The sequence below is a fragment of the Aspergillus ibericus genome, assembly GCF_003184845.1.
Source record: "Aspergillus ibericus CBS 121593 unplaced genomic scaffold BO80scaffold_7, whole genome shotgun sequence".
Lineage (NCBI taxonomy): Eukaryota > Fungi > Ascomycota > Eurotiomycetes > Eurotiales > Aspergillaceae > Aspergillus > Aspergillus ibericus.
Genome location: NW_020292105.1, coordinates 654794 through 665764, shown reverse-complemented (window position 1 = coordinate 665764; position 10971 = coordinate 654794). Strand labels below are relative to the sequence as shown.

At 52.8% G+C, this 10971-nt stretch overlaps 3 protein-coding genes across 3 annotated transcripts; 1 reads left to right on the top strand and 2 right to left on the bottom strand.

The window, feature by feature from the left end:
* Nucleotides 1-805: 805 nt before the first annotated feature.
* BO80DRAFT_452783 (endonuclease/exonuclease/phosphatase family protein) lies at nt 806-1875 on the bottom strand (the record flags this gene model as incomplete). The annotated part of the gene is made up of 2 exons (XM_025721972.1): nt 806-1699; nt 1870-1875. 2 exons carry the CDS (start codon nt 1873-1875, stop codon nt 806-808), a joined length of 900 nt encoding a protein of 299 aa, XP_025578519.1.
* A 240-nt stretch (nt 1876-2115) lies between these two features.
* On the bottom strand, nt 2116-5948 carry BO80DRAFT_452782 (GMC family oxidoreductase; the record flags this gene model as incomplete). Its single annotated transcript, XM_025721971.1, has 8 exons — nt 2116-2311; nt 2365-3541; nt 3641-3955; nt 4825-5012; nt 5069-5451; nt 5510-5580; nt 5644-5680; nt 5766-5948. The coding sequence occupies 8 exons, from the start codon at nt 5946-5948 to the stop codon at nt 2116-2118; spliced, it is 2550 nt and encodes an 849-aa protein (XP_025578518.1).
* A 1646-nt stretch (nt 5949-7594) lies between these two features.
* Nucleotides 7595-9731, top strand: BO80DRAFT_422551 (curved DNA-binding protein (42 kDa protein)). The gene is made up of 5 exons (XM_025718850.1): nt 7595-7778; nt 8068-8151; nt 8217-8321; nt 8391-9203; nt 9287-9731. The coding sequence occupies exons 1-5, from the start codon at nt 7751-7753 to the stop codon at nt 9472-9474; spliced, it is 1218 nt and encodes a 405-aa protein (XP_025578517.1). The 5' UTR covers nt 7595-7750; the 3' UTR covers nt 9475-9731.
* The last annotated feature ends 1240 nt before the right edge of the window (nt 9732-10971 follow it).

Genomic DNA, 10971 nt, shown 5'->3' with positions numbered 1-10971 from the left:
AGCTCCAGGTTCTTAATTTTCGGGTTCCGGGGACTGAGGCGATGCTAGGAAACGCGGTCCAATCGTTCGATCTCACAGAAACGTGGGGGTGGTCGGAGAGTCCCCGTACTTGTCAAGGTCGAGTGGCTTTGCGGCGGGAGGGAAAAGGAGAGGGAACTGAGGAGCGGGAGAAAGGGAAAGGCTGTTGAGAAAAGGCGAGAGGCGCTCTGCTTCTGCCCGGCCCGTTACAAGTCTGGTCTGCTCGGGTTCCGTGTGCGAGGCCAGAAGGCCTGGGGGAAGGGGGAGGCCCGGCCGGTGCCAGCAGCGTCGGGTGCCTCCCTGGCGACCAGCACCCGGTCAATCGACCCTTGGGGACCTCTCTTGAAGCTATTCCAGGTCCTTTCTCCTGCTGCTCTGCCTTCTGGTCCGATCGCAACCTTCCTTACGCTGGTTACTGTATGCCTGCGGTAATACCGTCCGTCGTTCGGTACGGTAAACAGCGCGTGTCCGCTCACTATCCCGAATCGGGACATCAGGTGACACAGCGCCTTCCCGTTCTCGGAAATTCGGTCTGGCGCTAGGGCGTCATCGCCGGCCCTTGGCGTCACAGCGCCGTCTCGTAGTGGATTATCCGGATCTTCGGATCGGTACGGAGTCGTATGGCGGCGGTACCTTACCACTTTATCAGATGGCCAGACTCCCTGAGCGATCGCTTGATCCCCGTCTGTCTAACGCTTCGATCCCTACAAAGTATGCTTTAGGAGGCATGCGGAACCTTGGAATGACTCCGGATGCTTGCTGACTAACGGAGGTAAGCAGTCTGGCGCTAGTCGCATAAGACCACATCGATGACCACCGCCCGGTGGTCCGAGTTGAAGACGCCATCGTCGAATCGGTTCGCCAGAACCGCATACCCCTCCGCTTTCCATGGCTGGCGACCATAGCTGAGAACCTTGTCTGCCGTCGACTCCAGGAGGATGTAGTCAATCCGCGACGGTTCCTGCCCTTCATATCCGAACCCCGTCCATGTCTTGTAGTTGCCGTAATGCTCACCCGGGTTGACCAGCTTTGCTGCGTCTGCTAAAGGTGACTCCGGTGCTGTCAGCACGGTATAAGCCTCCTGCTCTTCTTGGCTATTGAAGTCGCCTGCAAGGAATACCCCGGAGATGGTTCGCCCAAAGGCCGGTCCTGTCCGGTACTCCTCCATCTTGCGCAGGATGATATGAGCGGCTTCGAACCGAGAACGAGAGCCCTGGTCGTCCAGGTGAGTGTTCATCGCTAGGATCGTCCGGCGACTGGCACGATGGGTAAAGACGCCTATCGTCATGATTCGGATCGATGCCGCATCCCAGCTCTTGGACGGGACACTGGGCGTCTCGGACAGCCAGACGGTCTCCCAATGTTGTAGCTGCCAGATCGAGGGCTGGTAAAAGATAGGCGAATACTCGCCTGCTTCGCAGCCATCATCTCGTCCAACGCCAATGTACTCCCAGGCTTTGTCGGGTTGTTGCTTGGAATTGAGTCCGGCGAGAATATCCACGAGCTGATTGTGTAGGACTTCCTGTAGGCAGATCAGGGATTCTAAATGACGTGTGTTATACCGTAATTCGTTCAAGAGGGGCTGTACCCTGTCTGCCCAGGGCCGCTCGCCTTTGAACGGAGATGAGGTTGCATATCGGATGTTGTGTGTCAGGATGCGGAGGGGAAGCTCTTTTGCAACCTTCATGATGAACTGCGGATCGTCTAGTTTCACTCAATGAACTCACTGATAATGGAAGAAAGTCTTATTGGACCTTCACTTGCGATGGAAATGATAGGAGGTGTTGAATCACTGGCGGTTGAAGTATCGAAGAAGAGGGGAGTAAGCCCCTCGGCTCCGATGGGCCCGACGTGCATGAAGGCTCATGTAACATGGCAGCCGGGTAGGTAGTGGTAAATGCATATTGTTACAGTGTAACAACCTGATTACATGTGAATTTGGTGGCTTGCTCTTTTGTCGCACATTTACTTGGACAGCTGTATTTTGGGGTTACGAGGATCGTTCTGGGTCTAATCGACGGGAAGTGGCACTATATATAGTTGCGATCCGTCCACCCTATGTCCCACACTCATGCTTCAGTTCAATTGCATGGAAGGTCAAACACTGCTAATGCCCAAGATGATATCTGCAGCTTGTTCAGCCAATGCATATACACACGCCTGTATGTGCGTGCTCAACGGAGTCGGGATTACGCTCGCGTCAACAATTCGCAACCCATCGATGCCCTTCACACGCAATTCACCGTCGACCACTTTGCCCATGGACGCACTGCCTGTAGGGTGGTACAGCGTCCTATGTTCATCAGCAGACACCTCCCTTAGATGTATAAAGTGGAATGTTCTTACATGGCTCGACGACGGATGAGATCATCGATGGTTTGATCATCTGTATTTGGACCCAATGGCTGAAACTTCTCTTCGACTGTTTCTGATTCAATTATTTCCTGCCCAGCTGGGGTATCGCGCAAAGCTTGTCGCAATCTTCGCAGTCCCTCACGTAGTACGTATCGGTCAGTCTCGGTAGCACAATAGTTAGGATCAATCCGAGGTGCGCTTCGGATGTCTCGATCTGCTAACTTGATGCTGCCTCGGGAGGTTGGGAGCATACAACACACATGTGTCGTAATATGTGTACCATCCACAGCGACCATGGGGTCGTGAGGATTCTGTGCCACATAGACGGTGATAGTCTCCGTATGAACGCGTTGGGAGGAGATAAGCGGATGCTCATCAGGGTTGTGATTGGGTTCATCCTTGGTCAAGGCCTGACGGAGTCCTTCGAGCGGCACTGACTGCAAGGCTACAAAGTCAACGGGATTTCCTCGAAAGTAGGCCGGGTCACTGAATGCAGCTGATCCGATTGCAAGGCCCTTCTCTGGCTGCCTCAGCTTCCACCACTGCGCAACCGAGACATGGTCCACAAAGTGACGGCCCACATCCGGAAGATCAAGGACAACGTTGACTCCATGAGCTCGCAATTCCTCCTGCGGACCGATTCCTGAGAGCATCATGAGTTGTGGAGTCCGGTATGCACCCGTGGACACTATGACTTCCTGGCGTGCAATGAGTTGGCTCTGTTTTTCGTCTTCCAACTCCACGCCAATCGCAATTTTTCTGCCATGCCTTTCCTCCACCAGCACTCGCTTGACAAAGGTTTCGGTCATGATTTCCACATCTAGCGGGTAGGCAGTGCTCGACATCTGCCGTGATCCGCGGACGCGATTCTCGACCACTTCAACTAATCCGTATGGGCTGCCAGAATTGATGTCAGGGTGGTAAGTCAACCCGACGGCAGCCCAAGCGGCCTGCACCGGCTGACGAAGAGGGTATTTGCGGCCGGTATGTGACACAGATTCAGTTTTGATGGGGCCCCCAAAGCCGTGAATTTCGGGATCGGCATGAGAGTCAAAGTGATGTTCAAGCTTCCGGAAATAGGGTAAGAGGCCTTGGTAGCTCCATCGAGGGTCGCCGACTAAGCTGGCCCAGAGGTCATAATCTTCCTTTGCTCCTCGCATCCATCCACCTAACCAACATGTAAGCATTAGTCACATACTGTAACACCATAGAGATCCACTATAGCCGCTTGGATATCCAAGCGCCTGCGCTGGGTGATAGGACCCACCACTATTTATTGCAGTACTACCGCCCAGTGCTTTTCCCGCATGGTTTGAAAGCACGCGCTCATCGAGGTGATTCTGCGGCACCGTCTTGTAGCTCCAGTTAAGCTCAGATCCGAGTAACTGGGCGGCTTTACTTCCATCTGGAACAAGTGGGTGGGTGCTGGCGTCCGGACCAGCCTCAATAAGTAAGATTGATAAAGAGGCGTCGTGTTGTTTCAGTCGCGATGCCAGGACACAACCGGCCGTGCCACCGCCAACAACAATGTAGTCAAACTCCCGGCCAGTATCCATGTTTATGCTAGCAGGGAATGATTGAGCTGATAGAGATTCTGGCTGGTTAAGAGGAGATGTGGCAAACCGTACTGCGTCTAGCGAATTCCCGTGTAGCTGACTTCCGCATGCAGAGATCCAAGTCGTTTTACCCCGCTTATGGGTATGTGAAAGATAACACTGGTAGTGAAATACTAGATCATACAGCTGTCAGTGACTTCAGGGTGTATGAGCTTATTTGTGCCTCAGATGACATCGAGTGCTGTCAATGATGAGCCCAACGACAGATCAACAGCCTTTCCAGGCCCCCCGGGTTGCCTTAGCGGCAGTAAGTAAAAGCAGCCACATGTGGAGCAGGACTGCGATGATCCCTATTGATAGATAAATATCAAAGTCCTATGGGAAGTTGATGCACGTCAGATTTTAGCCCGATGATGAATGCAGGAATGGCTCACAAGCGGGACGGGCGCAAGAGATGTTCACCGAATGCAGTCGCTGTCATTTCTGCCCAAGCAGACCCCCATCACTGCTACGCTGCACTGCCCGAAGGTGAATGCACAAGATCACGCTTTAGCTTAGTCGAGAGCACTACGGCTTTACTTAATATTCCGCTATCTTTTGCTTCCTGCCCTTGCCCTCTTTGTCTTCGCTACTGACCGCTCAACCGACCATTCCGTTTGCACTCGTACTTCGCCCGGCTCCAACGACAGAAAAGGATCGGGCTGTTGTGCTTGCCCAGTCGCCTCTGACCAACTGGTTCCAAAACCTCGGATGATGGATCGAGAAGAATGGACTGAGCCCGTCTCTGCGACGGCAGTTTTTGTTGTCAAGGTCCGAGTATATTCAAGTAAATGCGGTGGTCGCAGTCGACTAAGCAAGTGACATGGAACACGGCAGGTCGATCGTCCATATGAACTATTTTCAATAGAGCGAAAGGGAGCAAGCCAGTCAAGCAAGGACCAAAGGATAGGAGCATTAGCTACCATGATTGCGACTGTCCATTCCACCGTAGTCCAAATGGATACCATCTTGATATTGCCATTGATGCTGTGAAAGTCGGCTCTAGCGATGGCGACTGTACGGACTGCCGCGACGGCAACAACACTTGAAAGATAGATCAGTATTTGCATTGTTCTCCAAGGGTTTCCTGGGACACTTACAGTATGCCCATGGCAAGTACGCTGGCCATTGCTAGCTTCTCTGATCGTGTCACTTTTGCCCTTATAAGTTGTGGCAACGGAAGGAGCAGGATAGCAGCATTTGTCACCGCGTCAATGATGCCCACGGCCAAGAACGCGGCATTCTGATTAATGCAGTGGCCATCTGAACGATCTAGATTCCAGTTGTAACTCAAGGGGCGACAGTTCAGGAGTTCTAGGAGGATGGCCATAAGGCTCCAGGACGCACAGAATGCCATTAATACCCGGATTGCAATTCGAGTTGCCTTTGATGAAGCAGCCTGAGAGCTGCATATGGCCATTAAAATGCCGCATTTCACCAAGCCCAGACCTGTGGCGTAACCCAATCGAAGGTAGTAAATCCACTGGAAACGGTAGACAGTATAAGTGATTATATTCGCAATCCATCAGACTTGCGCTTACCTTGAGTGTAAAGGTTAGTCGCCAGTGCTGGGTCTGTGACGTTGGGTAGCCACTGCGCCCAATTGTCAGGACTAGGTTAATGCAGCATCCGTTAGCAAGGGCCATGTTGTTGTATACTAGGATAGAGATCATACTCATGTAGGTCCCCACTGCATAGGAGTAGAAAAAGAGCTTTTGTGCTTTTGTTAGTCAACTGAGTTGGAATAGCACCCCAAAGTTGTTGCCAACAAGGGCATCGACGGCCCGTCGAACATACCAAAGAAGCGAGAGTCATAAAGTCTGGCATGGCAAACAGCGGTCCCTGTCTTCTCGACAACCAGAGACGAAGCCCCGTGACTAGAGTAGCCACAAAGATACACACAGCCACTGTGATGGCCACGTCTCTTCCATCATGAGACAGCCCTTTACTTTCCCCTAAGGCATCTCTGATGGAAGCCATGATGCCAGCCGACGGCTATGAGAGATTCTACCGGTGGAGAGGGAGAGGGGAAACATCGAGAGGCCTGATAAGGTTCCCTCAAGCTGAATCCAGTCCGCTCGCGGAAAGGAACGGTGTATATAAAGGCAGTACCCATCATCCTGCCAGAGATCAGCGCCGAGCAGGTCTTCGCCCCCAAAATGTTCAACAAACAACACTGGGGCGGTATGAGGGGCCCCATGAGAGAGACGGTAAGTCCGTAAATCTGCAGGGCATCCATGTAGCTGTCACACATGGGCGCCCGGGGGGGTTGATTCCTGCAGGCTTGAAGAGCGTGGAGGAAGTCATTGGTCCATAGCCATGAGGTGTGGTGGATGTACGTTGCCGGGCCGGGAGGCCAGTGACCAGTGTCCGACTAATCACTAGTCATCCTTTAGTGCTGCAGAAACGCCTGGGTATCTCCGTTGTTTGGCAAGGAACTCTAAAATCCGTGCTTACTGAAATACGTATGTCTCATCTAAGCAAAGCTTTCCAGTAGTATTCTGCGAGGGGGCTAGACGGGCGCAAATAAGGGGTGGGATGGCCCGAGAATCCTGTCGAGGCTCTACTTCGGATTCTCCCGGTTACAGCAAGCCCGCATCTTCGTAACCATCACGAGAAAAGAAGCCAAGTACAACCTTTTAAAATATCAAGATACCCTACGGAGCAACAATCTCGCCCAAGACAATATAACTAGTTTCGCAAATTATTTACTCACCGAGAGTGGTATTCTTAGAAAGGGTGTGTGAGCAGTGACCCCGTACTTTTGCACCCGAGCCATGTGTCAGCCTAAGAGTTAAACATGTAGCATGGACAGGTAAGCCACGCGATTCTCCGAGTCCGAGGTGGGCGATCTTGCAGTAATATCCCTCGCGATCGAATGCAAATGAAGAGACGATGACTCAGTCGGGCTGTTCCCTTTGCTGCTCCGGCTTTGCTGGACTTGCACAAAGCAGTCGACAGCAACAATCACCAGCCTAGCTATCCAGGCCTGCAATTTTTAATGGCTTTTCTAGGCCCTTCCATTTTCCGGATGATTCCCTTGCGCATCCCACATAGACATAGCTTTCCGTGGTCAATGGCAAACACTCAGCCGAATTCAGAGGCGTATTAACCTAGATAGGGCTTGGTCCTCTGTCCAAATGAGTTCCCGTCCGTGAGAAGCCCTAGCAAGCGATCGGTTTACGGGCAAAGGATGGAGACAAACGGAACTCAGTAGTGGCGACACAGACGCAGAGAAGTGATGTCATACTCGACTCTGCCATATGAACTTGCGTTACTTGGAAATGGGCACAGAGTGAGAATTAATCAGGACAGTTCGCAAGCGGCAAACAGCGCGCCAGAGCCCAATTATTTTTCCTCAGGCTCTGAACGAACGATGAAGGAGCTCTTCCGACAGCGATTGGGTTCCCCTCCTCCAGTCGCGAGGGAGTGACGCGAAAAGAAGCGCTGGTTGGGCGTCGAGGGCTATGACGGTAGGCGGTCAGCCGAAGAAGCGGATGGTACCGGCAAAACCATAAGATACGGAGCCCTACTCTGGCCGGGAAGGAAACCCCACCGGGCGCGAGAGAAAACCCAGGCCGAAGCCCCCGCTCAGGGCGTAACGATGCGTAATACGGCGCGGTGCACACGACTCCATCTACTACTAAGGTTCTCCAGCTCTCTCCAGCAGAGTCCATTTTCCTCTTCTCTTTCCTGCTGTGAACTAGACCTACTGCCCCCAGAGACCCTTGATTTGTAACGCTTCCTCGCACCAGCGCGAGGATACCCCCATCTGATACACAATGGCTGAGACTCAGGCCCCCGAGGTTGGTAAGTGCTCATGCCATGCTCAAATACCCCTCCTCGTTTCCCCCCAATTTGAAAAAAGCTCCGGCGTTTGTGGGTTCCCGCTTGCTTTCGTCGTCATGGTTCGGCTTAGGTTTGGCGGCAACTGTTAGCAGCTAAGGAGCTTTGGAGGACAGTCGAATCCTCACCTTATCTATTTTCTCATGCCAAAGTGCTTGTCAATGTCTTCTTCCAATCTGTCTCCTGCAACCCACGGCTTTAGAATGCGTGTTCGCACCCCGCCATGACTGACTCGACCTCGGTCCGTTTCTAGACTACTCCCTCAACAACCCCGACACTTTGACCAAATACAAGACTGCCGCCCAGATCTCCCACAAGGTTCTTGAAGCCGTTGCAGGTTTGTGACCCCCGATCCTTTGGTCGCGTTCAGTCTAGGATCCGATATCTAATCCCATTCGCTAGGATGGTGTGTTGAGGGTAGCAAGATCGTGGAGCTCTGCCAGAAGGGTGACCAGCTCCTCGATGAGGAAATTGCTAAGGTCTACAAGGGCAAGAAGATCCAGAAGGGTACGTTGTTTCTGTGGACCCGGAGATCCGTCACCAATTCAGCGAATTAACGTGACATGCTTGGGAAAGGTATCTCCCACCCCACGACTGTCTCCCCCAGCTCCTATGTGACGCCCTACACCCCCCTGGTGTCTGATGCCGCGGAGGCCGAGACCACCTTGAAGGCCGGTGAAATCATCAAGATCCAGCTCGGTGCCCAGATCGATGGCTTCGGAGCCATTGTTTGCGACATGGTTGTTGTCGCCGACAGCAGCTCGTCCTCCGATGTGGTGACCGGTCGTGAGGCTGACCTCATCCACGCCACGCACTACGCCAACGAGCTTCTCCTGAGACTCATGGTTCCCCCGGGACTTCTGGCTAGTGGAACGGAGGAGGAGAAGCAGAAGGCCGCCGCTGAGAAGGCTCTTACCCAGGCTCAGATCTCTCAGTTGATTGAGAAGGTTGCCAAGGCATACGACTGCAACGTTGTCGAGAACACCACCAGCTGGCAGTTTGAGCGCAACGAGATTGAGGGCGCGAAGAAGATCATCCTTTCGCCCGGCGCCGGTGTTAAGGGAGAGGGTGTTCCCGATGTTGGTGAAGTCTGGGGTGTCGAACTTGGACTGTCCCTTGGATCCGGAAAGGTCAAGACTCTCCCCCACCGTGCTACTCTGCACCGCCGTACCACCACCACCTACGGTCTCAAGCGTCCCAGCTCCAGACAGACCCTGTCCGAGGTCGTCAAGAAGTTCGGCCAGTTCCCCTTCAGCTTGCGTCAGCTGGATGACGAGAAGGCCGCCAAGGTTGGTGTTGTCGAGTGTGTCCGTGGTGGTGTCCTGAGACAGTACGAGCCCGCTGGTGATGCCGACAATGCCGCGGTCTCCCGCGTGTTGACCACCATTGGTATGTTTAATTCCCTCGATCCCCCGTCCGTAAATCGGGCGGGCATTACCCCATCAGGCAAGTTTCTCCTAACGGATCTCTAGCCATCACCAAGAACGGCATTACTAGGCTTGCCGCCCCCACCACTCCCGATCTTACTAAGTTCCAGACGGACAAGAAGATCGAGGACGAGGAGATCCTCAAGATTCTTGAGCGCCCCTTGGCCAGATCCACTGGCTCCAAGAAGAACAAGAACAACAAGAAGAAGACCGCCAAGAAGGCTGACGAGTAAACGGATCGTCTGACTGGGGGCCATATCTGACGTATCCATGGGGACATTGGGTTGGGCTCAAGTGAAAGCCTATGATTTCTTTGCGGGAACATTCTTCGTTATACCGGAGCATTGGCGATGCCCGCCATTACAACTATCCTTTTTGGAGCTACATCCAGGGAGTTCTCTTGCAGATGACGAGGGATCGGGAATCAGTGCGAAAGATGAGCCATGTGGGAGACCTGGTTCTCCCTAGTACCCTATTGCAAAATTTGGTGTCACATAACTAGTTCAAAAGACGAGATATGTAAGTCCTGAAATGAAAAGGAGAAAAGAAAAAGAAAAAAAAACCAAGGAGACCATGTGCGTTGCTTTTAACTACAGTTGCTAGAGCTTCTTCTGCCTGTACCCATATGTTCCAAGCTTGCTACGAGCTATGCATGCCCTGGTCTTCACGAACCCAGCTTGATCATTCTCTTTACGAAGCAATGTATTCCTGCTTCATGATCTCTGCTTTACTGTCCCAGCCATCCGATAAGGTCGGGATATGCCCCCTCCCTCATCAGGCGCACCTGGACAGCAGACCTTTTCATGCCAGCATCACTTATCCCGCATGGCATCTGGAACGATAACTAGCTCAATGTACTTTCCACCTATCGTCTAGTTATATGCACGAGTTCGACGAAGTTTATCACGGTATGGTTCTGTACTGGGGGACTGTCGTGTAGTGCCAGGTTGCTTGCTCAGCCGTTGCCACCCCACATCTCCCAACAAAGACTCAAGGGAAGACAGCTAGGTCCCTTTGTCCGTCGTCTAATTTAAGTAGCTGGTCCTTGTATCCAGACTAGATAATCACGTCTTTCTCGGCGGCTTTGTGGGGTTAAGTATATATGGATGTACCTGCACCAAGTTTGCCATACACTGGGGGTTGGAGGTTGTAGGGGGAGAAGAAGGAAGACGGCCATTCGGTCCACGGAGATGTATACAACCGAGAAACTAAAAGCAAGTATATCCTGGCCCATTCACCTAGGACTGTGGGTGTGTTGGGCTGTCTGGTGCCGGAGAAGCCATGGGGGTTGGAGTGGGCCAACTGAACTCCGTCTGGCCTCCTCCAATCCTTCTTCCTCCTCCATCTCCCTTGCCCATGACACCCCCCCTCCACTCCCACACCCACCCTTCCTGTTGAACTCCAGCACCCCAGGACTGGTGAATATCTTAGTTACAGAGCCAGCATCCGGTGTCTCCGTACTTGGAGAACGTGCTGTGACCTCTTGCCCGGCTCCTGCGCCCCCCGAACCATTCGCTCACGGCGAGTATCGGAGACTCATTCACTTACTTTTCTTCACCTTTCCCAGCACCCCAGCCACAACTGTCTCCCCAGTTGGTGTCTGATAAGTTCTCGTCTTTCACCAACTTGTGTTGCTAAGTGTGGGCCGTATGTCTGCTTGACCTGCGCGTCCAAGAATTGAAACTCCGTGCTATTCGGCATTGTCCTGAATAGAGCAACCCCTCCTAATC

Bases quoted from the DNA above. Each gene is read 5' to 3' on its own strand.
- BO80DRAFT_422551 (XM_025718850.1), top strand. From the start codon at position 7,751: ATGGCTGAGACTCAGGCCCCCGAGGTTG. The intron at 7,779-8,067 runs GTAAGTGCTCAT...GTCCGTTTCTAG, and splicing joins GACTCAGGCCCCCGAGGTTG to ACTACTCCCTCAACAACCCC. The intron at 8,322-8,390 runs GTACGTTGTTTC...TGCTTGGGAAAG, and splicing joins GGGCAAGAAGATCCAGAAGG to GTATCTCCCACCCCACGACT.